Below are 22,929 nucleotides of genomic sequence, written 5' to 3'. Positions count from 1 at the left end.
TAAACATACAGCATAAAAACAGAGAGAGAGAAAAAGACAGAATCGGAGAAAAAGGACAGAGACAGACCACCTGATATCAGGATTTGGCGAAGCATAGACCTTTCCTTCACCGCCAACCACAGACACAAGCCAGCACACTATGTGCGCAACAAAGGTGTAGACTGCGATTCGTTCAGCATGATTTGTTGACCAGAATATACATGTACGATTGACAAAGTTATCGTATGTTTCTAATGTGCGTTTTGTTACAGTTTGCAGCGCTTCGCTGTGTGGTCGTGAACTCCGAAGTGGAAAAACAGTACAGCACAACACGACACGCGATGTAAGTACTGCTCAGGGCGAAGATCCACCCCAATCCCGAGCCGATCCAAATCCATACCACAACGACACGCGATGTAAGTACTGCTCAGGGCGAAGATCCACCCCAATCCCGAGCCGATCCAAATCCATACCACAGATACACAATCTACACGCCGTCGACGACCATCTACGGAAGATAAATCCGGATCGGAGGTTTGCTGCATCTGAGATGCTAGACGAAGACAGAGGAAAGAGTGGGTTTTGGTTGTGCATATAAGCGAAATCGACTTGAGGTTTGCTGCGCAGGCGGCAGGCGGAGCCGCACAGCACTGCAGGGGATTAAGCGTCTGACTAAAGATACAGAATTTGCTATTATAGAGTGTTATTACAGAGTGAGTTATCTGATTTGTTTACAGGTAAACTATGTGATGGGAAGAGTACGTCTCTGAATAACTGATTAGCAGGAATGTGTGTGGATGAGGTGTGTGCAGCATGGAGGGCTGTGACAGAATGTCCGGTGGATGGCAAAAGATCCGGCGGCGAAGCCAGCAAGGTACTCTTGAGTGCGACGCCCTGCGAATAGCGAAGGAAGAGATAACCGGCGATGGCATGCCGTTAGGATTATCATATTGAGGCACACCCGAACAGATGATGGAAGGTAGACATAGAGTAATACAAAGGTAGTACAATTTAGGCTTGACTGTAGATGTGGGTTTGGGTGAGGATGTAGAGAGGGCGAACAAAGCGCAAGCGAAACTACACGCCCGCGAGAGTAGCTACGTACGGCTTCAGCTGCGGGTGTGCCTGCCTGTGTATGAGTATGAGTATTGGTGAAAGAATAAGCATGTCGTTCTAGGCTATAAACAAGACTCGAGCAAGAACTCGTTTAAGGTTAACGGAAGCTTTGGCAGAGCGGCCAAATACGGCAAAGATCAAGAAAACAAAAACTAAAAAAATAGGATTCAAATTCTTGTTTTCTTTGTCCTTTTTCTTTTTCTCTTTCTTAATCTTCGATTCTACCGCCATTAAAGCGTTGGTGCTGGCGGTTTCAGGGTTCCTGTTCTCTCGCTGTCACCGTTTACGTGTGCCTGCCTCGCCCCTGCCCTTGGGAAAGTACAAAAGTCCGATGGGGATGACGACAGGGCGAAACAGCGAGCGGGACGTTATGCAGGAGCTGCAGCCGGCGCTGGGTTCCGCCCCGTCGGCACCGTGTAGAAGTAGGGTAGGCGAGGCTGCGACGGGAGGAGGTGCAGTGATAGTAGATCGCGAGCAGACGGTATTTGATATGATAACGACTGCACAGGCCGCTGCTGCTCGAGGTGCTGCTGCTGCCTCCGACATCCGAACGTGGCGCAGTGCAGGTGGGTGCAGTTCACGGCAGAGTTGGTGCAGTTGAGTGCAGCACCCTGGCGCCGTGTGTCGCCACCCCGTCCTCGACTCGGTCGACACCGCAGTCGGAAGTACGCGACACTGCGTCGAGCTGGTCCGAGAGCTGGTTGCAGGTTTTTGTCGCTACCAGACGATTGTTCTTCTGCCGTCGTTTCGTTCGTACCTCCGCACTGCGCGCGCTCGTCCTCACCGCTCCTCTCTCCGTGCGCACTCGTGCCCTCCTTCATATTCTCTCCTCCTCCTCCCTCCTCTTCTTCTTCCGATTCCCGCTCCTCCTCCGCATCTCCGACCCATGTCCCGTCCGCGCAACGTATAACTCCTCCCCTCTGCCTGGGCACGTCCCGTCGTCGCTCTGCTCTCTCTCTCCGCGCTCCCGTCCCGGCCCGTTCGTCTGCTTCACCTAGTTAACCTAACGCCGCCATCACTACCATCCACGCTCCCCCCCTCCCCCTCCCCTCCTTCTCCTCCTCTCTCTCTCCGCCAGGCTCCGCGTCCCTCATGTCCGACCGCCCGCCTCCGGCAAACGACCTCGGCCGCGTCTACAACTCCTACTCCTCGCTCTCGACCTCTGCGCACTTCCAGCAGCATCCGCAGGCTCAGTACCAATCTCAACAGCAACCGCAACCGCACTCCCAGTCGCAATCGCACTTTCAGCACAACACCCTGCCGGCACATTACCCTCATCACCTTCTCTCGCAGCAACAACAGCAGCAACAACAACAACAACAGCAGCAACAACAACATCAACAGCAGCAGCATCAACGGCAACAACAACAACAACAACAACAACAACAACAACAACAACAACAACAACAACAACAACAACAACAACAACAACAACAACAACAACAACAGCAGCAGCAGCAACAGCAGCAGCAGTACCACAACCTATACTATCAGCCCGGCGTGTCTCAGCCATCATCTTCCGTCGGGACGCATCAGGGTTCGACGTACATGATGCAGCCATTGCAGCAACACCAGATGCTCGAGCAAGCCGCCCAGGCGGGTATGGGCCCCTACGCAGGTGGTAATTATTTCATGTTTACTACAGATATTTAATCAAACAGTCTGCTAACATAGCTTCCAGATGGCGACGAACTCTCACCCACTCGACTTCCCTCGATTCAGGCGCTCCTAACCTCGGCCTCGAGCTCAGCCTCGTCAAGTTCAGCATCCGTCGCCTCGTCCACGACAGCGCCTACAGAGTCCTCGATCGCTGCCACTACAGGTGCTGTCCCCGCGGGTGCCGCCACAGCGCGGCCGGAGGGCTCGCCCAAATCAAACTCGGGTGTCGGGGCGTCGCGGCAGAATAGTCAGACCCCTACTGCGCGGTCGACTCCGACGCCGGCGTATATCGTCGATGGGGGTAATGATACGGCCAAAGCGCTTTACAGTTCACCACAGTCATATAGTCAGATCCATCATCATCAACAATCACTACCACAGCCCCATGCTGCACAACAACAACAACAGCAACAGCAGCAGCAGCAACAACAACAACAACAACAATCATCCCTTCAATCATCATATCCGCAGCAGTATATCCAACAGGGGCACGCATACTACCCAGTTGCAGCGTCATATCCGCCGTATCCTGCTACTCCATCACTGCACGCGCAATCCGCAACCTCTGCCGCTGCACCCCCGCCTCCTCCACCACCCCCACCACCTCCTTCACAGTCACAAGCCCAGGCGCAGTACGCTGCATCATATATGTACGCACAGCCACCGATGGCCATTCAATCTACCTCGACCGCCCCCCAACAACCACAGACAAATCCCTACTACTACACATACTCCCCCGGTGGACCCGCGTCGGTTCCGGTGCTGCCGCCAGGCCAGAACATGATGATGCCACACCAACACATCAAGCCGAAGCGGAAGCGCGCGACGCCGTTCCAGGCCACCCGGTTGGAGGAAGTGTTGCAGCAGACGCATTTTCCGTCGACGGAGCTGCGACTTGAGCTTGCGCGGGAACTGGGCATGACGCCGCGAACGGTGCAGATCTGGTTCCAGAACCGGAGGCAGGCGCATCGAGCGGAGCGGAAACGCATGCCGTCGATGAGGTCTGCGTCTGGCGGTGATCAGGGCGGCACTAGTGGAGCTGGCGAGAGAGGCGGAAGTGCCTCGATTGGTGGATCAAGTGATGGTCGATCGGGCGACGAAGACGACTTGTTGTCGCATGACGGCAATTAGTCGTCCTTGCGTTGCAAGAAGATAGAAATTTGTGAATAACTATATATTTAGCCCGTTCTTGCTTGTTTATCTGAGTGTGATGAAAGCAAGGACGTGGTGATCGCTCCGGCATTCATCGGGGCGGCTTTGGGTATATATGTAAAGATATATATATATGTTCATATATATTTATATATTTGTGTATGGTATTAACGGGAGGATAGAATAACTTTTGGTGTTTACTGCATTTGCTATGATTTTTTCCTTCTTTAAGACTTTTCTTACATTTCTTAACTGTATTATTTATGATTCAAGGGTTTTATTTCATCTTTTTTACTTGTGTTAATAGAAAAGCTTTATGATATAGATAACAAAGTGTTCAGTGAGACATGACTTTTATGAAAATTAATCAGTATTGAATTGTAGATCACCTTGGCGCATTGAACGTTGATATCTCATATTCTGAGAATCAAACATTGTGCCATGGATGAGACTTAAAGCCTTGTCTTCATTCGAGTGTGGTATTAAGAAGGGAATGAAGCCGAATGAAAGTAAGCAGATGGAGTGTGCTCTACCATAGTAAAGTGGACAGGGAAGCTGGCGGCGAGAGGGAGTTGTTTCGGAGCGGGCCGGGACAGAGATCAGTGAGCCACGTGCTGCGGCATTCTGCTCATTTTTTCGCCAGTTTATAAACATTCCCCAAGATCTTCAGTTCTTCGCGTTTCGGAGATCCAATCGCCTTCGCTTCTCTCTCAGCTGTTTGCTTCCGTGCTGGTTTGAGGCGGAACCGGCTTCGCTAGCTTCGCTGAAAGACGTATTCGGACTTCTCGGGCGAGAAATCTTGTTTGGGTAGACTTTGCTTTGATTGGGGTTCTGCTGTCGCTGCTGCTTCTGCACGCACACAATTTGTGGTGGGCTAGCGAGGAACGTGCTGTTCTAGCGCTTCTACAGTACGCTAATCACCATGTGCTATTCTTGCTTCCGTAGGATATGGGAACAGAGAGGTTGACGCCCGGCCGGTCGCTCGCGAGTCGGGACGCGGTCAGATTGCGGCCGCCATCAGAGACATTTCTTCACCTCCGCATCTCCTTCAATTAAATCAGATACCGGACCCTGACCCGCTTCTTTCATATTCTTTCCAAAATCCTGCACGGCTTGAGACCGAGAAATCGGCTAGTGTTGTATCGAATGTAATTGTAACTCTAAGACGGGCCCCCGAGCCGGTCGGTGTTGATGAAGAGCTGAGCGATTAGTGCGTCCCGGCATTCGGCTCTTGCGTTTTCCGTGCGTACCGCCGACGAATGACGAGAGCATGGCAAGCAAAGTATCTCTACACAAGTCATTCCTACTAAGTATACACATAAAAGATCAAACCAGTCTCTTTCTGTCTGTCTCCGAAGTGATTTAAAGTAAAGACCTGCAGCGCGGGAGACAAGTTCCGACTTCTTTTTTCGCTCGGCAAAATCTGGTTGATCAAACTAAACTTGTGTCGCCTTCGGCTTTGCTATTTTTATTTTACCTTGAATTCGGGAGGCCTGCTAACTTCCACGGCCAGAATTAATTATTGTTTGTCGTTCTCCGATATAATGGACGAACAATAGACGACGATCTGAACAAAGAGAAGGATTTGTGGAGACAGTCTAGAGGTGTCGACAGTGGCTTAGCTGATTTGTGTAGGTTAGAACTTACCTATACTCCTAATCCTACGATAGCGACTCCAGCTCAATCGCAGTACTGCAGCGGTAGGTAAATCATACCCGATTGATCCTATTCCTCCAAAAACAGAATGCACTTCGTCGCAGTCCTCGTCGTCGCCGTGAGCCTCGGAGCTGCAGGCAGCCAGCTTGCAACGTGCAGGACGTGCATACTCGTCTGCATGTCCGCAAAAATTGCAGACCTACCTAATCTCGCCCTCGCTGCTTTCTCGTCTCGGATCCAACCCGGACAGTGCTAGCCTTAATCTTTCCTGATTGACACGATTTTTCATATCGTCTACGTCTATTTGTTCTCAGCCATCGATTGAAATATTTCTGTAAACCTTCCCAGTAGACGCACGACATTATGAAGAACCACACAGAGCTCTCGTTCGGCGTATCAGCAGTCAACGCATCTGCATTTCCTCTCCAAATTTTTGTTCTTAACAGTCCGCGACACAACAACGACGCTCGCAGCCTGACGCCCGATATCACTTTTTCTCGTTTTTCCTCGGGATGCGGCACTGACATATGCCAGCTGCGGCGGCTTTGTTGCTAGCTGCAGATGTACGGCACGGCTCTATACTGATCATAGTGAACTTCACACTCGTAGCGAACGAAGCACAGGGATGACAACTTCGCCTAGATCGACGATACTGCCCTCTTCTTCAGGCGTCATCTCAAGTGACAATTGCCAAATTCACGAAATTTCCTTCTCTCGCGTTATCTCTCTTACCTAAACGCAACGCGCAGATACGGTTCACGACAGCTCTTGCGCGCTGCAGTCCCGCTGTCTCACTGTCTCACTCTGCTTGCCCCAACCTTCCTAAAATCTCGAGCGCATTTAACTTATTTACCTACCCAACTGCTCGCGCTCACCCTTATTCAGGTTGCCTCCGTTTTTAGCTTCTTGAAGTCTTTGTCCGCCCCGTGTCCTCTGCTGCTAATTGATTTTTCATTGCCTATAATGACGGTGTAGGAAGCTGTTTGTCTCACAGGTAAGCCTGCCTTACAAGTTGTCAAGTCAACGCCGCAGTCTCTGCGGCACCGCCAGGTCGCACATTGTTCAGATGAGATCCAGCACATTATAGATGCGCTAATTAAAGATCTATTCATTACGTTTTGGCTTGTTTTTGATGTATCAAATACTTTCGAAAATATTTCATTAGATGTAGTTCGAATCCGGAGAACAACCAACTCTCGAAGCTCTTCTGATCTTCACACCTCCGTCTTATTCTCGGACAGTAGGCATTCGACACGACCTTTATTTAAGATCTCGGCCGTACATAACTCTCGCTCACCCCAAAAGCAGTCCAACAATATCACATACCAGAACTCCAAGTGTTCGCGCGTCATTCACTATTTTCGGGGCTCTGAGGTCCGCCGTTGAACTTCTTGTCAATCGTGATTGCTCCCGACTCAGCATTCAGTAAACGCAAAAAACAGCGAACAGTACCGGGTAGATTGACCACCGAGCGTGACTCATTCCAATTGATGCCCAACAAGATCTTTGTTGTATTCATATATGAAACAGAAGACAGACACTGATATACTCACTCGATTGGATAATTGGCGCAGGTTGCTCGTATAAGAAGCAGGCGCTCTGGAGTTTTCGCTCATGCCTTGATTGTGGACCTATAAAATGGCACCATGAACGCAAAATCTAGTCTGGCTCCATAATCTGTCTTCGGAAGAGTATGAACTGTTTGAGAGCACGACGTAAAGACCAGCAGGTTATCGAATATTGATCGATCGACGTCCAGCTCCTGTCAATTCAAGCGAAAATTAGTGGAATCGAGTGAGCCAAATAACGCAAATCACCCACCACAGAACTGACAATAAAATCACATATCACGGCGACGAATAGAGATACGATGAGAGTGAGAATCAGCACTGATGAGTGAATAATGATGCTCTTGTGACGCTCCTGTGACTGAGCTTTGAAACAAATTCGCTAGATATGGAGTAAAAACCGTTTACCGAGATCAGAGAAAACCCTATTCGAAAATCACTTCAGAACGCGGCAGTTCTCTCTCTCCCATAAGTGAATTTCTAATTTCTGTTCATATAGACAAAGGACAGTTGCGCAATAAAATATAGTCAGGAACGAAATAGAGCTTATGAGGACGACTGTGCGCTCTTATACTGCGCGTGGCTTGCGTGATCTTAAAGTGGCTGCGAGATTAGTGGCTGAGCACGCCTGTTGCGTTCTCTGTTTCGGTTGCTATCGCTCACTGAAAAACCTCATTTCAGCTGTTTGTAGAGTCCGAGACTCAATCAATCCCGCCGCTCGCTCAATTAGCCTGTAGTTCGGTAGTTTTGTCTGATTACTCCATTCCGCCTGCTCAGCTACAGCGTTCTGTGGTGATGCCCTCTCGCCTGCAGCATCTGACGCGTCGCTACTACTTGAGACAATGTGATTGAACGGAGTCATGGACCGTTTTGGCCACTTGCGCTATATGCACCAAGGTCCTCAGTAAGACCGATGAAAAGATTCCACCAACGTCTTTTTTACTGGAGGCTCTATATCCCGGCGATCAGTCGATCATCGCCGAAATTTGTGTCTCTGAGACTTATAATTGACTCATTGTTTCACCTCTATCACGATGATCTCGAACCCTGCCGCGCCCGCTATATTGGATTATAATGTCCTCTGATCTGATGATTATGATACAGCTTCTGCGCGCAACAAATCCACAATCACATGATCAGCCGCAACTATGCACCAGTTCTGCATGCATCTCATTTGCAGGGCAGTGACAGTTAAATCAGAAGAAAAGTAAACAAACAATCGGCAGTACTGAAAAGAATGAACTGTGCTTCAACGCATCTCGCTAATGTACTTCTGTCCTCGGATTCCTCACTAGAACGTTCAGTAATTTAGTTACTGACGCACCCTTTCCCTTTCGTCCCTTTCCCCCTTCGCCCTCCCAGCGATAACGCGGCCAGTAAAATTCAGCGTGCCCTTAAGGCCAGTGAGTTTCGCACGCCACACGCAGGCTCAACTCTGTTTGCTTTAGGAATTTCGAGCCCGGAGCTCAAGCCAGCTGGAGAGCAGTTAAGCCTTTTATAGCTTTCTTTGCTCTTTTGTTTTCCTTTTTCAGGTGAGCGAGAGGGGCTATGCTGGGTATGATGTGATTGTGGAGGAGGTGGACTGCAGTTGCGATGGCGCGATAGAAGGGATGGAGGCTGTTATCTTTTTCATACCTTCTCTATAATCCTGCGTTTTAAATCAATTGTCTATCAAAGTTAATCAATTCTCCATTGCTGGACATAGAAAGCCCGCACAGAGCTTGGTGCTACAACCACTCATGGCCTGGTATTCAGTCTCATGGTCCGATGACCTACCCAGCAGTTAAATATCACCGCATAAGAATGACAACATGCAAGGTCTAGCTAGTCGTCATCCTACGCTGAAACGCAGAAACACTGGATCAGGCACCTAACAGCAACCGTTGTCAGATCAGAGCGGTCTAGCGGACCAGGCCAGGGTCCAGGAAGTCGGCTACGTCGGTCGCCGTAGAACACGGCGACGTCAGTCGCGCCTGCTCCGATCAAAAACCGAAACGCTCTTGCCAAAAGCAAAACCAACTGGGCAGATATTCACACAGAGAGTTGGTAAAGATTTAGATCAGCAGAGTCGCGTCCGTGTAAATGTGGCGAAGTAGCGTCGTCGCGCGCCGAAGGGTTGTCGTTGGATGACATAATGAGGGGATAAGCGATGGATAAGTGGAAGGTAAGTGGGAGTTGTAGTGGAAGCGCAAGTGATTAGGAAGATAGTAGATGATGGTTCATTATCAGGAAGACTGGGTAAGCCAGGCTTCCTTAAATATTACTCTACAAGATGCCTCATTCTATCCTCTCGCCGGAAGAGATTAGTCTCCACGTTAGCAGGACGAGGAGGCTGGCTCTCGAGGAGTAAGAATGTTAGTAAATGAGTGTGGTTTGTTGACAAGAAGAAACCGTGCGGAGGATGAAGGGATCTTTGATGAGGGGAAACCTCCCTGCTCATGCCTTAGCGTCCTGCGAAGTACTCTTCCTGCGGGAGGGTGTAGGCGTGACCTTGTGAAGTGAGGCAGAGGTAATCTCCCGTGGATGGACTGCTGGTTAGGCGTTCTGAGGTGAGGCAAGATGGCTGGGCTCTTGCAGGGATAGATGTAGTAGACGGACAAGCATCGTGAGGTGAGGCAGGATGACAGGTCTCTGACACGGATGAGGGTTTGGAGGAGGCCGGGCAGTTCTGCCTCGCAACCTCATGACAGTAAACCCCCACTCTTGAATAACAGGTTGCGACATCGTCAGTTCGCCGTTTGCACGTGCTGGACAAATCATCACAACGTCTTCCTCCGAAATCCATTTATTCTCTACGAAGAAAGAGTCAATTAAAACAAGACGATCAAACGGTACGATCTGCTCATGTCTTGAGCATGATAATATCGAGACAGAGGAGCACGCGAGTGCTGACTCGCAAAGACAAATTATTAATCACATATAAGCATTTAGGATTTTCATGCCGCTTTTCTCGCCGCCACTGCTGTTAATGTTAATAGTGCCGGGTGAATGAAGCACCGGCGAGCTGCCGATTGTCGAGTAAGAGTGGGGTAGGCTGACGTTCGGCGTTCTCTAGCTCTCAGAAGTGAGGTACGCGGTATTTGTCTGCTTAACCCGGTTTACTTCCTCAGTCAGGACACCAAATCGAGACTAAGCATTAGGGCGATTCTAATCTTCGCTCGCATTAAACCCGAGGTAATCGCGGGCTCGGTAATAAAGACAATCGAAACAAAAGTAAATAGAGAGAAGAGGCCGGCCGCTCAAAGGTTTATACAGTTATAACTGAGAAATGCCCATTGCGCAACCTACCTCGCCCTATGCGCCAGAAATGAAAATTCAGCGGCCACCCAGCCTGAACAAGGTTATTTTCCCTGCTTAGATTCCGAGGCTAAGAAGAGCGCAGGCAAAGCCTAGACAACTATGATTGTATTCCTCTCGGTTATAAGGTGAGGGAGTATGGGAATGATATTTCTGACAGCTATGGCTTATCGTCTGTGATCATCTACCTCGGTAATGGCTCAGATGTTCATCAACCTCTTCAGTCTGCGGAACAGTAGTAGAACCAATAAGGATGGGCTAGAAGAATAAGCGCAAAAACAGAGTAACTTCATTGAGTGTTGAGCCCAGCCGTCTGAGGTCCAACTGGTGCCCATATCGGTCAACAGGCAAAAACTCTACCATCAGCGATAAAGGCACATGATAGCAATGATATGTGGCATCGAGGTGCAAAAGCTGCTTAAAATGAAATTGCTTGACAGAGTATGATGAAGAACGAATAAGAACAGGGGAGAAATCTAGGACCAGGACAGAACGCGCAACGCTCTGGTTGAAGTGAAGCTATTTTCAGTAGTTGTTGTCTATTATGCCTACCCCTACCATCTATAGCTCTTTGCCTGCCATTTGTTTGAATATCATTCAGTATCTCCAACAATTAATAGTATTAATATTCGCTCTGGATTAACTCTCAAGATGACGATTCGCCAAGATCAAATCAGGATACTCAAAAGACAGGCAGTGGTTTATAGCAATCTTAATCTATTGAAGTCCAAATGATTGCTATGACGACTATGATGAGATAAATAAAATTCTAGCTAGAGTATCGGGCGAGAAAACCTTCACTAAACGCCTCCCTCCCCGTGTGCGTACTTGTCGGATTTTTTGTGGCTTCATCCGAGGCTATTAACTCTGTTTTGCTTGTGCTTTTATATCCTGTTGAAATGTACTGTATTCTATTCAAATTCAGGAGTGTTGCAATATGAAAATAGGGACTACAATATTATGCTTCTGATCAGCATCACTTTGAAGACTGTGGACAACAAAGGTACGTGTGATTTTCTTAGTTACAACTTACATCTATTTTATTTTATCTTATTTCATTCTTATTTCATGCTAATTCATAGCTTCGGAGGTAGTAAAGCCTATTTGGGCTGTCCATTTGTAGTATAGGTTCAGGGCCTTCGACACAACACATAGTTACCTTCAGCGAGCCCCCCCTCAGCCCGCCCGCTTTGCTGCTTTCTCTCTCGCTCTCCCTCGGCCACGCTTCTATTTGCTGCCAGTGCCTGCTCCGTGCCTTACTGCCTGTATTGGACCTGTCGCCTAGTGAAACCAGCCGACCGAAAGAGGTCTAGCCCGTCTGCGCCCGCTTGTACCTTGAGTTTACAGATTCGCAGCTCGGCCAGCAAATCTTAAATTCTAATCTCACATCTAGAGATCCTTCAACTTTCACGCGATCGCAAATCCGATGAAGCTCACAGCCCAGCAACATAGTGGACTGCTTCAATTGCGAAAGTTCAAATAACTGCACACATGAAAGAACAAGGAATAGAGAGAAAGCCGAAACCATGGGAGAAGCCTTCCGCACAAAGATAGGCTGTCGGAGTGTTGCCCTGGCAGTCAGGTCTGGAAAGTTTAGTGTTCCTTGTTTTGGTTACCATTCGACATAAACCGGCTGCAGAAACCGCATTCTAGGTTTATCACATTACTGTAATTAAACAGTGACATTCCAGCTACCGGCATCCAAACTTAGCTAACTTACCAAATAGCTTAAATCTGTGCCCCTGCCATTCATTCACTTGTTCAGGCATTCGTTCATTTCCCCCTCTCTTGCCTGGCAACCTGCTTGGTCCGAATTCGCGCCAAAGTATGGTGTCATCACACCGCGAAGAATAACACCACACTTCTTAAAAGAATACCATAGCCTGCCTATTATCCGACACATAAATTCATCCTTTACAAAACAGCTGCGCTTGGCAAATTGCCTCTTTCGTTCTAGAAGATCGAGACTAGTGCTAGCTGCTCTGGCCGCGGATTCTAGCCAACCTCACTAGTTCCTAGTTCCAACCGCCCGCTTCGCCGTTCCTGCTCTTTTCGAATTTCCTCTCTGCTATCACAAGTAATAATATTCGATTTACGGGCGGGATAAAGCACAGAGTCGAACCAGGCGGACCTATATTTACCACAAATTCATCACCATCATTCGTAAAATCCACGAAACCTGTCTCTTTCTACAAAAATTATCTCGATATCTCGCGCAACTCTTATTAAGGTTATCTCTGCCGCGTACCGACCTCTTTTTTCTTGTCCATTCCTGTTTTATTTTTGCCTTAACCACTTAGAGAAATATTCCGCACGCCGCTATCCCACCACCCGAACAGCATCGATCTTTTAAAGTCCTGTCTGTCTGTCCTTCTTTTTGCCTCTTGCACTCCATACAGCTTGCGGGGAAACGGGGGATGGCGATAATAGCAAGACAGATGAAATTTTGCTGCATTGCTGCATTGCTTGCGGTTATAGGTTTAATCTCGTAAAATCGGACCGGCGCCTCTGTGGTTTCTGTGTTTGAATGAGCGGCCAAGCAGCGTACTGGCAAATTGCTATCTAATTCGCTGTTTTCTGGGTCAAGCCTTCACCGTTGAAATACGAAATGTGCTCTGTTGCTGCTGAAATATCAAACGTGCGCCTGTTATGAAATTCTTCACTGAAAGTGGGAATCGGGAAATTGCCGGGCTCAATCTCGCTTTTTCTTCCAAGCGCGTCTGCAAACACTGCTGAAGCCAGGAATGGCAAACTGTTCGTATTATAGCAAACCTGCTATTCAAATACAACTCAGACGTTTTTATTACCTGATGTTTTTGCAAGGGGCGAATTCGAGAACCTTGTCAGTGGTAGCGACCGGGTCGACGAAGCTTCGCGACGCTCCATGCGCACACTGGACAACCTTCTGTTGACTTCCGAGGACTGTTGATATTACTGGCATACAGGACATTTCCCATGCATACTTCAAAGATCTACAATGTATACTCCTATATGTTATTAATTATTAAACGCTTCGTTGTCTTGGGAGCGGACGAGGAGAGGGTCAGAGCTGAGAACCCAGAGGGGCTTTCAGGCGCAAACTTCCCTGCGAAGCCTACAACTGTCTCACGGCAATCGCACATACGGAGACAGCCGAAACCAAAAGCGAAAAGCTCCGAAATCAAAACAAAATAAAACAGAGACATTTACGCCTTATGAATTCTCAGCTATTCCCGCACAAGATATTACAGCCACTTACCAGCGTTGCGCCTGACATGACGACATATACACGGAGAGAAAAGCTTTCGACTTCATACTTGCGTTAATAACGAGAATGAACTGCGAAACTTACGATTGTACCTTATGGGCGGACTGAAATATACGGTATACGATGAATGATGCGGAGACGAGAGCAACTACGAAGAGAAGAAGCAAGAACGATGAGGTCCATGCTACCCATCACCTTCAATATTAACCAATCGAGCGGTGAAGATCCTTCATCGTTTATCAGACTAGTGAAGCTGTATGAAGTCTAGTATTGATGTGCGTACGACTGGAGTTGACGCTGATAATCAGAGCCTTGCGAATTTCCTTTCGACCGGATGCGAGAACAGATTCTATACGATAAGAACGAAAATCAGCACCACGAGCGCAAAGAGAACGAAACACAAAAGATATTTTCAATCCAGTAATAACCGCTACTCGTTCGAATTACTTTCCAAAGAAAAGAAAGCCGGCTTTTCGGCGTGGGAAACCTTCGCAGATTATGGCGACCAACATCGATTTTCGCAGAACTGTACTGCAGCGCCCTCTTCTTCGTCAAGGACATCGGAGGAAGAGTGATATGACGAGTTCGAAAACAACAAGATATCACCCGTACTGTTTTCTTTGAACCGATAAATCATACCATAGTCCGAAAAAAATGAGATGGAAAGTCGCGTTGTTACAGATGGTGGTAGCGATAGTGGGCAGGGGCAACACGCGCGAACGAGCATCAAATACTCCGATGCCACGACCGATCTCGGCCGCGCCCACCGTTTCTAATCGTCAAGCATGTGATAGCCATGAGTTACAATGTATGCTGTTGATGTATTGATCGTTAGCTAAGGCAATGGTTATGGACAGCTCTGGTGGGTGGTTTGCGAAGCTGTCTTCGCCCTCCCTCACGCCCTATGAACTTCCGCACCAGAGCACACTCTGACTAATCACCCAAAAGACTAGATACCAGATTGAGCTAGGCAATATTATTAACAATCCTATATATAAGACCAATTGTATCCAAGAACGCTGCAGTAATAACAACAACATCGGAAAGCAAAGATGCGTACAGTCATCCGCCCCGCTCGCTCCTATACAGAAGTGACGCCGTTTCACGTCCATTGCATTCTATATTATTTCTCTTTCCAACCATTCTACACCATACAAACAACCTCTCCGACGAACCCACCCAGCCAAGGCCGAAAACAAACCAACCAGTTCTCACGATCCTCATAACTGCGTAGCTGTCTGCAGCTTCTATCCGGAAGTTCAATCCGGTGCGGCTCGTAAGTAACAGGCAGCGGCAGCGGAGACGACAGAAAGACAGCGGCAGCGGCAGTACTGATGACGATGTCTCAGGTTCAAATAATTTTAATTGCCTAACAAAAGTAGAGCGCACCCGCTGACGGTTGCTCAGACGCCTGGCTGTTGCTGACTTTTAGTTGTCCTGTTTGTCTATTACCTAAATGTGGAAGTGTTAGGCACGGCAGTCAACCCTCGGAGCTCGCAAGACTACAGCCCGAACTATAACGAGCCTTTTCTCCCAGGTTAAGAGAGAAGCACCGATCCCGTTCAACGCCTGATTTTCTTAAATCTCTTCTTGAGCAATCTTCAACGGAGGCAGTTAGAGCAATTTTCCCGAGAACAAAACATCCGAGAGAAAGCTCTGGCAGACTTGGTTATTTACCGGTCAGTAGCATTTCATACTTGACTGCGTTGCAACCAGCCACATGCACCTCCCAATAAAAGACAACTTTCGCACTCGGGTTGACCCTTTGCTGCGCGCTCCAGGTCCCAAAACCATAATCCCAGAGCCCAAATGCAGCTAACTGACTTCCTATTCACTAAACCGAAACCATCTGCGGCTGCCAGCAACTTCAGCCTCAGCCTTGAGTTTTGCTTCTTCGCTGCCGCAATCAATCAGGTCCTCGCTCTTTCATGTCAACCGCCTTTTCGCAATTTTATGTTTTGTTTTCCATGAAAAAGACTTAATTATATTCGCTGACTACAGAATGTTCTCCAGTTATTTCGTGCCCTCGAGGCCCATCAAGTGCCCACAAAAGATCGAAAGAAACTCAACTGACTCATTCCGCGAAACAACACCAATGGCCGACCTCACCTAGCTCTTCAAAAACCAAACAAACGACGTCTCTCTCAAATTTAAATAGCCGCCGTCTCCCGCTTGAGCCACTCAAGAGTGATCTCATCTCCTTTGAGATAGCCCGAGGTTTTCTTGAACACCTCTGCGTGATATTCGTTCAACCACTGCTTCTCATCGTCATCTAGCATCTCGACAACAGTCAGCTTCTTACACATCGGCACCATTGTCACTGTGTCGAATCCGAAGTATTTCTTGTCTCCAAAGTTGTGCGGTGTTTTCTTTTCGACCACAAGCACCACGTTCTCAATACGGATTCCGTACTGCCCATCCTCGTAGTACCCAGGCTCGTTGGAAATCAGCATTCCCACCTCCAACGGAACCTCGTTGTACTGCATTCTGGTGCCAATTCCAATCGGTCCCTCGTGCACATTCAGGAAGCTGCCAACACCGTGTCCGGTTCCGTGACGGTAATCCAATCCTTCTTTCCACAGATACTGACGCGCGAGAATGTCTAGGATGAATCCGCTGGAACCTTTAGGAAACACCGCACGCGCTACAGCAATGTGACCCTTCAACACCAGCGTATACGCCTTTCTCTCTGCCTCAGTAGGCTCTCCGTAATGCAGCGTACGGGTTGAGTCAGTTGTTCCGTCCCTATATTCGCATAAATCTGTCAGAGCCGATCACGCAAATCACACAACACTATTATAACTGCTCTTACAAGAATTGGGCACCGGAATCGCAAAGATAGATCAGGTCCTTCTTCACCAGCGCACAAGTGTTCTTCTCAGGTTGGTAATGAATAATCGCGCCATTGGATCCCGCCGAAGAAATTGTTGGGAAACTGAGTCCGACAAAATCCTTTTGAAGTCTGTACAAAAGGTTAGCTAGTCTGTCTCCACTTTCATAATTCAATAATCTGCTACTCACGATCTGTACTCCTCCAACTTATCGGCAACTTGAACCTCATCAAGAGATGCGCCAGAACTCAAAGCCCTTTCAAGCCACGCGAAATACTGGATCTGAGCAACGCCATCTTTGATATGCGCATTTCGCATACCTTCAACTTCTGTAGAATTTTTGACCGCCTTGGCAGCCTCAATCGGTGCAGATTTCAAGGTCGTCAACTTGGTTTGCTCAATACTCTTGGTCAAGGCCCAAGAAGCACTTGAAGTCGCGAGAACCTTGAGGTCAGCAGTCGCGGTAACTTCGCCAAAGCTCTTCATATCCTCGAAAATCGCTTGGTAGGGTTTGACCTTCACCGAATCTCCAAGATACTCTTTAACCTCAGCGGTGACTTTGTCTTCATCAATGTATAAAGTAGCCTCGGTAGGTGTCACAAATGCGTAAGAGAAGAAGACGGGGTTGTAGGGAATACTGCCATGATAAATCAAGCGAAGTTAGCGAAACAAGCGAACACGCTAAACAACACCTCAAAGAAAAATCAAAATGGCACAGGTTTCATACTCATTTCCACGTAGGTTGAATAGCCACGCAATTTCATCCAGCATAGACACGATCAGTCCAGATCCTTTCTGCTTTTCGATCTCTTTCCGTATATCGACCAGCTTCTCCTCAAAAGGCTTGCCGGCGTACTCCAATCCAAGAACCCTCACTTTCTCTTTCGGGCGCATCGGCTGATCCTCCCAGACCATATCAACCAAGTTGAGGTCCATACCCACAAGTGATCCGCCCTTCCGGCTCTTGAGCTTTTCCGCGAGACTCTTCGCTTGGGCAGCAGTAAGCAGCGTGGCATCAACACCGACGTTTTTTCCTCCTTCAGCCTCCCGCAAGACCCATTCTTGCCAAGTAGGCACATCCGGAAGTCCTTGCTTAAGCAACTCCCAGTTGGAATCCAGCTCCTGCTCGGCTTGAAGAAAGTAGCGGCCGTCCGTTGCGAGCGAGGCTTTCGTCGCAGTCACGACAGCGCAGCCTGCCGAACCCGTGAATCCGGATACAAACGCACGCCGAGCGTCCACAGGAGCAATATATTCGCTCTGATGAGCGTCTTCAGAAGGCACAACTACGAAATAAAAAAGAATCAAGCAAGAAAACAGTTAGCAAGATATCAGAACACTCAATGTGGGGTCCTGCCGCTATTCACGCCATCACCACAGGCTAGCTTCGCAATAAACAACACACAAACATACCATATACATCAACGTTATGCTGAGCCATCAACTTGCGAAGATCAGCAAGTATCTTTGTCGTGTCGGCACGCACCGCTGTGGGTCCAAAGGAAGTGGAGGGAGACATTGTGGTAATTGATCGGAAGAGTTGCGATGATACACGTGTAGCAGCCGACTTGACGCCAGTTGCTAGCATATATATAATGAGCTATGGAATAACTATTTGAGGCTTCAATAGTTTGAATGCCAGAAACAACAATAGATTGAGCAGAAATCGCAAGTCCGTATAAGGTCTGTGAGCAATTACAGCGCGCAGTAATTAAATGTATGATGCGGCCGGTCACAGGCGCCGCGATCTACTTGCGCACACTCAACCAAACAGGGTTTGGGTCTCGATAACAGATTTGACCCATCAGTTTTTATACTATTGAACACTTCGTTCCCACAATCTTTTATAAAAGCATTTAGATGTCGAATTACGAGAGAGTGTGATATTCGTGAACTCAAGCGACAATAGTCGGGATCTTGAAGTCATAGAAATCGAATGTATTAAATGTCACAACTTCTAATCCATCACATTCGACAAAGCCTTTTCTTGCGTCTTCAGATACTGACGAAGAGACTGCACGGCCACTATTTGATCCAGGTCATAAGCTCCTCCCATCTTCAGTCCATCTTGCAACAGTTCATAGGCAGCTCGGTATTGCTTGTCGGCGATATTCTTTTCCAGCTGATCCGCAATCTGCCGCAGTTTCTCAATCTGCTCAAGAATCTCGAGCATCTCTCGATATCTATACGCTCGCTCCACCAAACCCCGCATTTGCGTCTGCTTCGTAGTCGAGTTTTGCTTCGCTCGGATAAGGGTCTCACGAAGTGTGCGAACCCTTGTTTCGGATTCTTCAATGCTGGCCACCACTTCTTTGAATGCAGATATCGACTTGTTGATATCGGCATATCGCTCTTCAGAAATATCTCGCATGATCATCTCTAGTCGCGATGAAAGATCCATGAAATCTGGCAAATCACTTGATCGGCCTACTGAGCTTGTATCCATCAGATCTAGAGCAATCGCTACAGCGTTGCAGTCTTCACTCATCAGTTCACCCCAATCTCGAGCAACAAACTTAAGAACATCTATAACGCGAACGTCAGCACATGATCATTTAGTAGCCAGTCAAAATATTACATGTAAACGTACCGTTGGTATCCTGCGGTCCAGGTGCGAGGCTCGTAGAAGGCTGAGCTTTGCTACTGAATACTGCCGCGCCTGCATATGGATTGCGCTCAGGCTGACGATCATCTGATCTCGACCCATTGCTTTGCACCTTGGAAAACTGACCATTGAGCGATTCCTGCGAATGGTAACTTGCGGCGTAGGGGCTCACTGGGGCAGCTGTTTCGCGAGTTTCGGTCCGGCTCTGTAGTGTGTTCAGTTGCTGCTCCGAACGATCGGATCTGCTGGGCATTGGCGGCACATTGATAATAGGCTGTGATTTCTGAGATGTCGGCAGCCTTAAACTGTCCGCAGGACGGGGTCCTGATGGCACTCGTTTCGCACCGTCTTTATGCACTCGCTGAGTTGGGATGTCGGGTACAGGTGCAATATTCTCGCTTGGTTGACCCCGCATGTTGCGCACACTCCGAGCTTTTCTCAAAGGAATCATGGGAGGTCCCTTTTCTGTGGAACCCGAGACTGACGATTCCCCACTTGTCGCAGAAGTCTTGGGAGCGCGACCGTTGCTTGAGAATGACGCGCCGGCTGTAGGGGGTGGAAATTTGTTTTGCGAGGCCGAGGAAGGCAGACTACCTGGATTTTTCTGTGTCACATATGGGCTCCGGACAGCATAGCCAGATGACGCTCCGCTGATCTTGTTGCTGGATGAACTGGAAGGAGCAGACGACGTGACATTACCCGTAGAGCTTTGTGAGACGGACTTTGGCGCACTGTAGAGTGATCTAGACTCGTAAGGATTCACTTGACCTGACGAAGACGAGGAATAGTCCTTGACTGAAGAAGAGACTCCATAGGGGTTGCTAGACGCGGAATCACTTGATCTCTGAGAGCTGTTGGTAGGTGTTCTATCAAACGGCGACTGGGCCTGTTTCGCAGCCGTCGCAGACGCGTATGGGCTTTGATTGCTTCCACCCGATAGAGACTGTTGACTTGAGCTATAAGAGTTATAGGAATAAGGTGACTTTTGTTGCGACGAGTGACTGATTTTTGAGTCATAAGGATTGTTCGAGTAATTCTGAGAGGAGCTGGAGAGGGATGATGAGGATGATGGCGGCTTCATTCCAGAATATGGGTTGTAGGCAGTCTCCTGGCGCTGCCCATTTTTGCGTGAAGACATTGCCGCCTTATTCAAAAGCAGTGGTAAAGTTTTTGAATAGCAGCAAATAAAAGATGTGTTTAGTCGATGTGACCGGGATCAATCAAACAAAGGAGCTGTAGGATACCTTGTACAGGTCTGCCGCCAGATTCATAAGATCAGGTACGAAACCCTCGCGAGATGAACCTCATCGTCCGAAACTTTCAAAACAAATCTAAAGGATGACCCTTGCGCATCCCATTTCTACAACTATTAGATAAACGAGTATCGACGAACCCTCTAAGTTTACAGCCTTGTTGTGCTGGGTATTCCTGTGCAGTGCCGCTTCATTGATAGTTGCTTCTATAACTATAAGGTAGAAGCTATCTCGTCACGATGTCGGGAACTGTGGCGGAAAGCCATCTTCCTAAGTAAGTTATCAATGACGATTCGATATCTGTCAACTCTTGTCTTGCCCTGGCGGATCGACTAACAGACGACTCACAGCTGGTTGATCGCGACCACGGGTCTATTCGCATTCTCGGCTGCTTTGACTTCGTCCTTTTCGATGTATATGCATGCCAAAAATTACAGGAAGCCTCTTCTCCAGCGATTTGTTGTTCGCATACAGCTGCTGATTCCAATCTACGCTCTCACATGCTGGTTCAGTCTGGTATCGCACCGGCTAGCTATGTTTTTCGATCCTATTCGCGATATTTACGAGGCTTTCGTTATCTACCAGTTTTTGTGGCTGTTGACAAACTTCTTGGGAGGCGAACGAAATGTCATTGTTATGATGTCAGGTCAGCCTCCGCGCGAACACTTGTTTCCACCGTTCCGTCGCATATTCCCAAAGATCGACGTTTCGGATCCACATGATTTCCTTGCTATCAAGAGAGGTGTTTTACAATACGCTTGGCTGAAGCCTGTATTCTCGCTTCTCATATTTCTTATGAAGGCGATCGGGATATACCAGGAAGGATACATATCGTGGTCCTCAGGCTATTTTTGGCTTGGAATCCTATATAACATTTCCGTTTCTCTTTCGCTATACTGTCTGGCCCTGTTCTGGATGTGTCTTTCTCAGCCTCTTCAGCCCTTCCGACCGGTGCCCAAATTTTTGTGTATCAAGCTGATCTTGTTTGCGTCTTATTGGCAAGGCGTAACTCTCTCGGTGCTCGTACTTTTGGGGGTTATCAGGGACGTTGGATATTATACACCTAACAACGTTGCAAGGGTTGTACAAAATAGTTTGATGTGTGTTGAGATGTTGTTTTTTGCAATCGGACACTGGCATGCGTTCAGTTGGAAAGATTACGAAGACAATAGTATCGGCTCGGCGAGATTACCCATATATTATGCGTTCAGAGACGCATTCGGAATGCTGGATATCGTTGAAGATTTCAAAGACACATTGCGCGGCGATCAGTATCAATACAGATTCTTTGATTCAGCCGGAGCGATCGAGCATCCAGACAGTACGGCGCGATTAGCTAGACTCAGAGAAGGTCTGAGGTATCAGCACGGTGGGGCCGCCAAATATTGGCTACCAAAGCCCAGTGCCTTGCAGCGAAAAAGCTTCTTTGGAGAGCTGATTAGTGGATTTACAGATTTCGCCAGCTCTTCGAGAGGCGCTATTGTCCTTCCACTCGATGAAGATCATCTCGGTGATCTGAATGATCCCAATGCTGATGAGGCATGGAAGTTGGATAAGGAGACTGAGGATCTGTTCAAGCTTGCCAAATCGATGGAGTTTGGCGATTACAACTATCCGGTCTTGACGGTCAACGAATCGCTGAGCTATACTCCGCTAAGTAAAAAGGTTCTAGCAAGTCGGATAGAAGATTATCCGACGCAGTATTCGTGGAGTCGTTCGCGGGCAGAGTCTAGCTCAAGCGCTGGTCGCGACAGTATTGTGCAGCCACCACGCCCTCGTCAGGCTTCAGAGCCCATCATCCACAGCAATCAGTACCACCAGAGTTCTCAAGCGCTCATCGATCTTGACTCGTCAGAGCCGACGTTTCCTCGCAGCTCGAACGGGAAAAAGCCTGCCTATATCATGTCTCTAGATTCTCCATCTGCTCCTGGTCCCTCTATGGGCTGAATTATAGAGTCTAGAGACTTTTGAGATAAATCCATGGTTTGCCTTCGTGCGCTGTTTTCGTTTTTGCTATATATTAATCATCCGCACGGCCCTGTAATGATCAGAGAAGGAGAAGGCATTTTCAGTTTTTTTTTCTTTTGGATTGAGCGGCATGGAAGTTACCAACATTGGAGATAACTGGGATACACGGTTCATTTTTTACTTTTATCGACTTGTATTTGCATAGTTGCTGTTTAGATCAGTTTCATTTATGTTTTCTTCTTTATTATTTCATCTTTTAAACATGGAGTTGGCGGCTACAGATGCGATTAGCAGTGTTTCTAGACCTACCTAGTCTAGTAGTACTTGACTGCTAAATATTAATCAACAGTTTACGTGAATACCAGCTTAATTTGTATAGCTATATACAAGAGGCAGATGAGTAGAATTGTTACCCTACAAACCGTATGTTCGTCAAGCATCTTGATAAAATAAAGATTTTCGGACCTCGAATATCATATTAAGGAGAAAACTACAGGCAAAGAGCCGAAAAAACAAAGCAACAATGATCCTAACAACTGGGGTGACAAACCAAAAGGCGGTTAAAATACAAGAACACCTAGTACCGAGAAATATCAAAAAG

The 22,929-nt window shown here is 47.9% G+C and overlaps 6 protein-coding genes across 6 annotated transcripts; 2 read left to right on the top strand and 4 right to left on the bottom strand.

Annotated features, from left to right (window-relative positions):
• Positions 1–1,866: 1,866 nt before the first annotated feature.
• BZA70DRAFT_281015 (uncharacterized protein) lies at positions 1,867–2,413 on the bottom strand. Its single transcript, XM_064913049.1, has one exon. The coding sequence runs from the start codon at positions 2,371–2,373 to the stop codon at positions 2,086–2,088; it is 288 nt and encodes a 95-aa protein (XP_064767550.1). The 5' UTR covers positions 2,374–2,413; the 3' UTR covers positions 1,867–2,085.
• Positions 2,414–3,540: 1,127 nt separating this feature from the next.
• BZA70DRAFT_239575 (Homeodomain-like protein) lies at positions 3,541–3,885 on the top strand (the record flags this gene model as incomplete). Its single annotated transcript, XM_064910475.1, has 1 exon — positions 3,541–3,885. One exon carries the CDS (start codon positions 3,541–3,543, stop codon positions 3,883–3,885), a length of 345 nt encoding a protein of 114 aa, XP_064767549.1.
• A 7,679-nt stretch (positions 3,886–11,564) lies between these two features.
• BZA70DRAFT_281004 (uncharacterized protein) lies at positions 11,565–12,190 on the bottom strand. Its single transcript, XM_064913048.1, has one exon. It carries the CDS (start codon positions 11,953–11,955, stop codon positions 11,737–11,739), a length of 219 nt encoding a protein of 72 aa, XP_064767548.1. The 5' UTR covers positions 11,956–12,190; the 3' UTR covers positions 11,565–11,736.
• Positions 12,191–15,824: 3,634 nt separating this feature from the next.
• On the bottom strand, positions 15,825–18,021 carry BZA70DRAFT_299645 (putative Xaa-Pro aminopeptidase P; the record flags this gene model as incomplete). The annotated part of the gene is made up of 5 exons (XM_064914667.1): positions 15,825–16,419; positions 16,487–16,636; positions 16,696–17,142; positions 17,233–17,788; positions 17,916–18,021. The coding sequence occupies 5 exons, from the start codon at positions 18,019–18,021 to the stop codon at positions 15,825–15,827; spliced, it is 1,854 nt and encodes a 617-aa protein (XP_064767547.1).
• Positions 18,022–18,207: 186 nt separating this feature from the next.
• On the bottom strand, positions 18,208–20,338 carry BZA70DRAFT_280996 (Sec8 exocyst complex component-specific domain-containing protein). Its single transcript, XM_064913047.1, has 2 exons — positions 19,093–20,338; positions 18,208–19,028 (listed from the first exon to the last, which is right to left on the bottom strand). The coding sequence occupies exons 1-2, from the start codon at positions 20,243–20,245 to the stop codon at positions 18,460–18,462; spliced, it is 1,722 nt and encodes a 573-aa protein (XP_064767546.1). The 5' UTR covers positions 20,246–20,338; the 3' UTR covers positions 18,208–18,459.
• A 119-nt stretch (positions 20,339–20,457) lies between these two features.
• BZA70DRAFT_194620 (DUF300 domain-containing protein) lies at positions 20,458–22,661 on the top strand. Its single transcript, XM_064910068.1, has 2 exons — positions 20,458–20,634; positions 20,711–22,661. The coding sequence occupies exons 1-2, from the start codon at positions 20,600–20,602 to the stop codon at positions 22,305–22,307; spliced, it is 1,632 nt and encodes a 543-aa protein (XP_064767545.1). The 5' UTR covers positions 20,458–20,599; the 3' UTR covers positions 22,308–22,661.
• Positions 22,662–22,929: the final 268 nt, after the last annotated feature.

The sequence above is a fragment of the Myxozyma melibiosi genome, assembly GCF_037950935.1.
Source record: "Myxozyma melibiosi strain Phaff 52-87 chromosome Unknown BZA70scaffold_8, whole genome shotgun sequence".
Classification (NCBI taxonomy): domain Eukaryota; kingdom Fungi; phylum Ascomycota; class Lipomycetes; order Lipomycetales; family Lipomycetaceae; genus Myxozyma; species Myxozyma melibiosi.
This window is presented reverse-complemented; position numbering and strand designations above follow the sequence as displayed.

What these genes read in the sequence shown, in the direction of transcription:
- BZA70DRAFT_281015 (XM_064913049.1), bottom strand. Translation starts at nt 2,373, where the DNA reads ATGAGGGTAATGTGCCGGCAGGGTGTTGTGCTGAAAGTGCGATTGCGA.
- BZA70DRAFT_281004 (XM_064913048.1), bottom strand. Translation starts at nt 11,955, where the DNA reads ATGGTTTCGGCTTTCTCTCTATTCCTTGTTCTTTCATGTGTGCAGTTA.
- BZA70DRAFT_280996 (XM_064913047.1), bottom strand. Translation starts at nt 20,245, where the DNA reads ATGTCTTCACGCAAAAATGGGCAGCGCCAGGAGACTGCCTACAACCCA. An exon ending in TGGACCGCAGGATACCAACG is followed by an intron (nt 19,029 to 19,092) that starts GTACGTTTACAT and finishes TTCGCGTTATAG; the next exon opens with ATGTTCTTAAGTTTGTTGCT.
- BZA70DRAFT_194620 (XM_064910068.1), top strand. Translation starts at nt 20,600, where the DNA reads ATGTCGGGAACTGTGGCGGAAAGCCATCTTCCTAA. An exon ending in GCGGAAAGCCATCTTCCTAA is followed by an intron (nt 20,635 to 20,710) that starts GTAAGTTATCAA and finishes GACGACTCACAG; the next exon opens with CTGGTTGATCGCGACCACGG.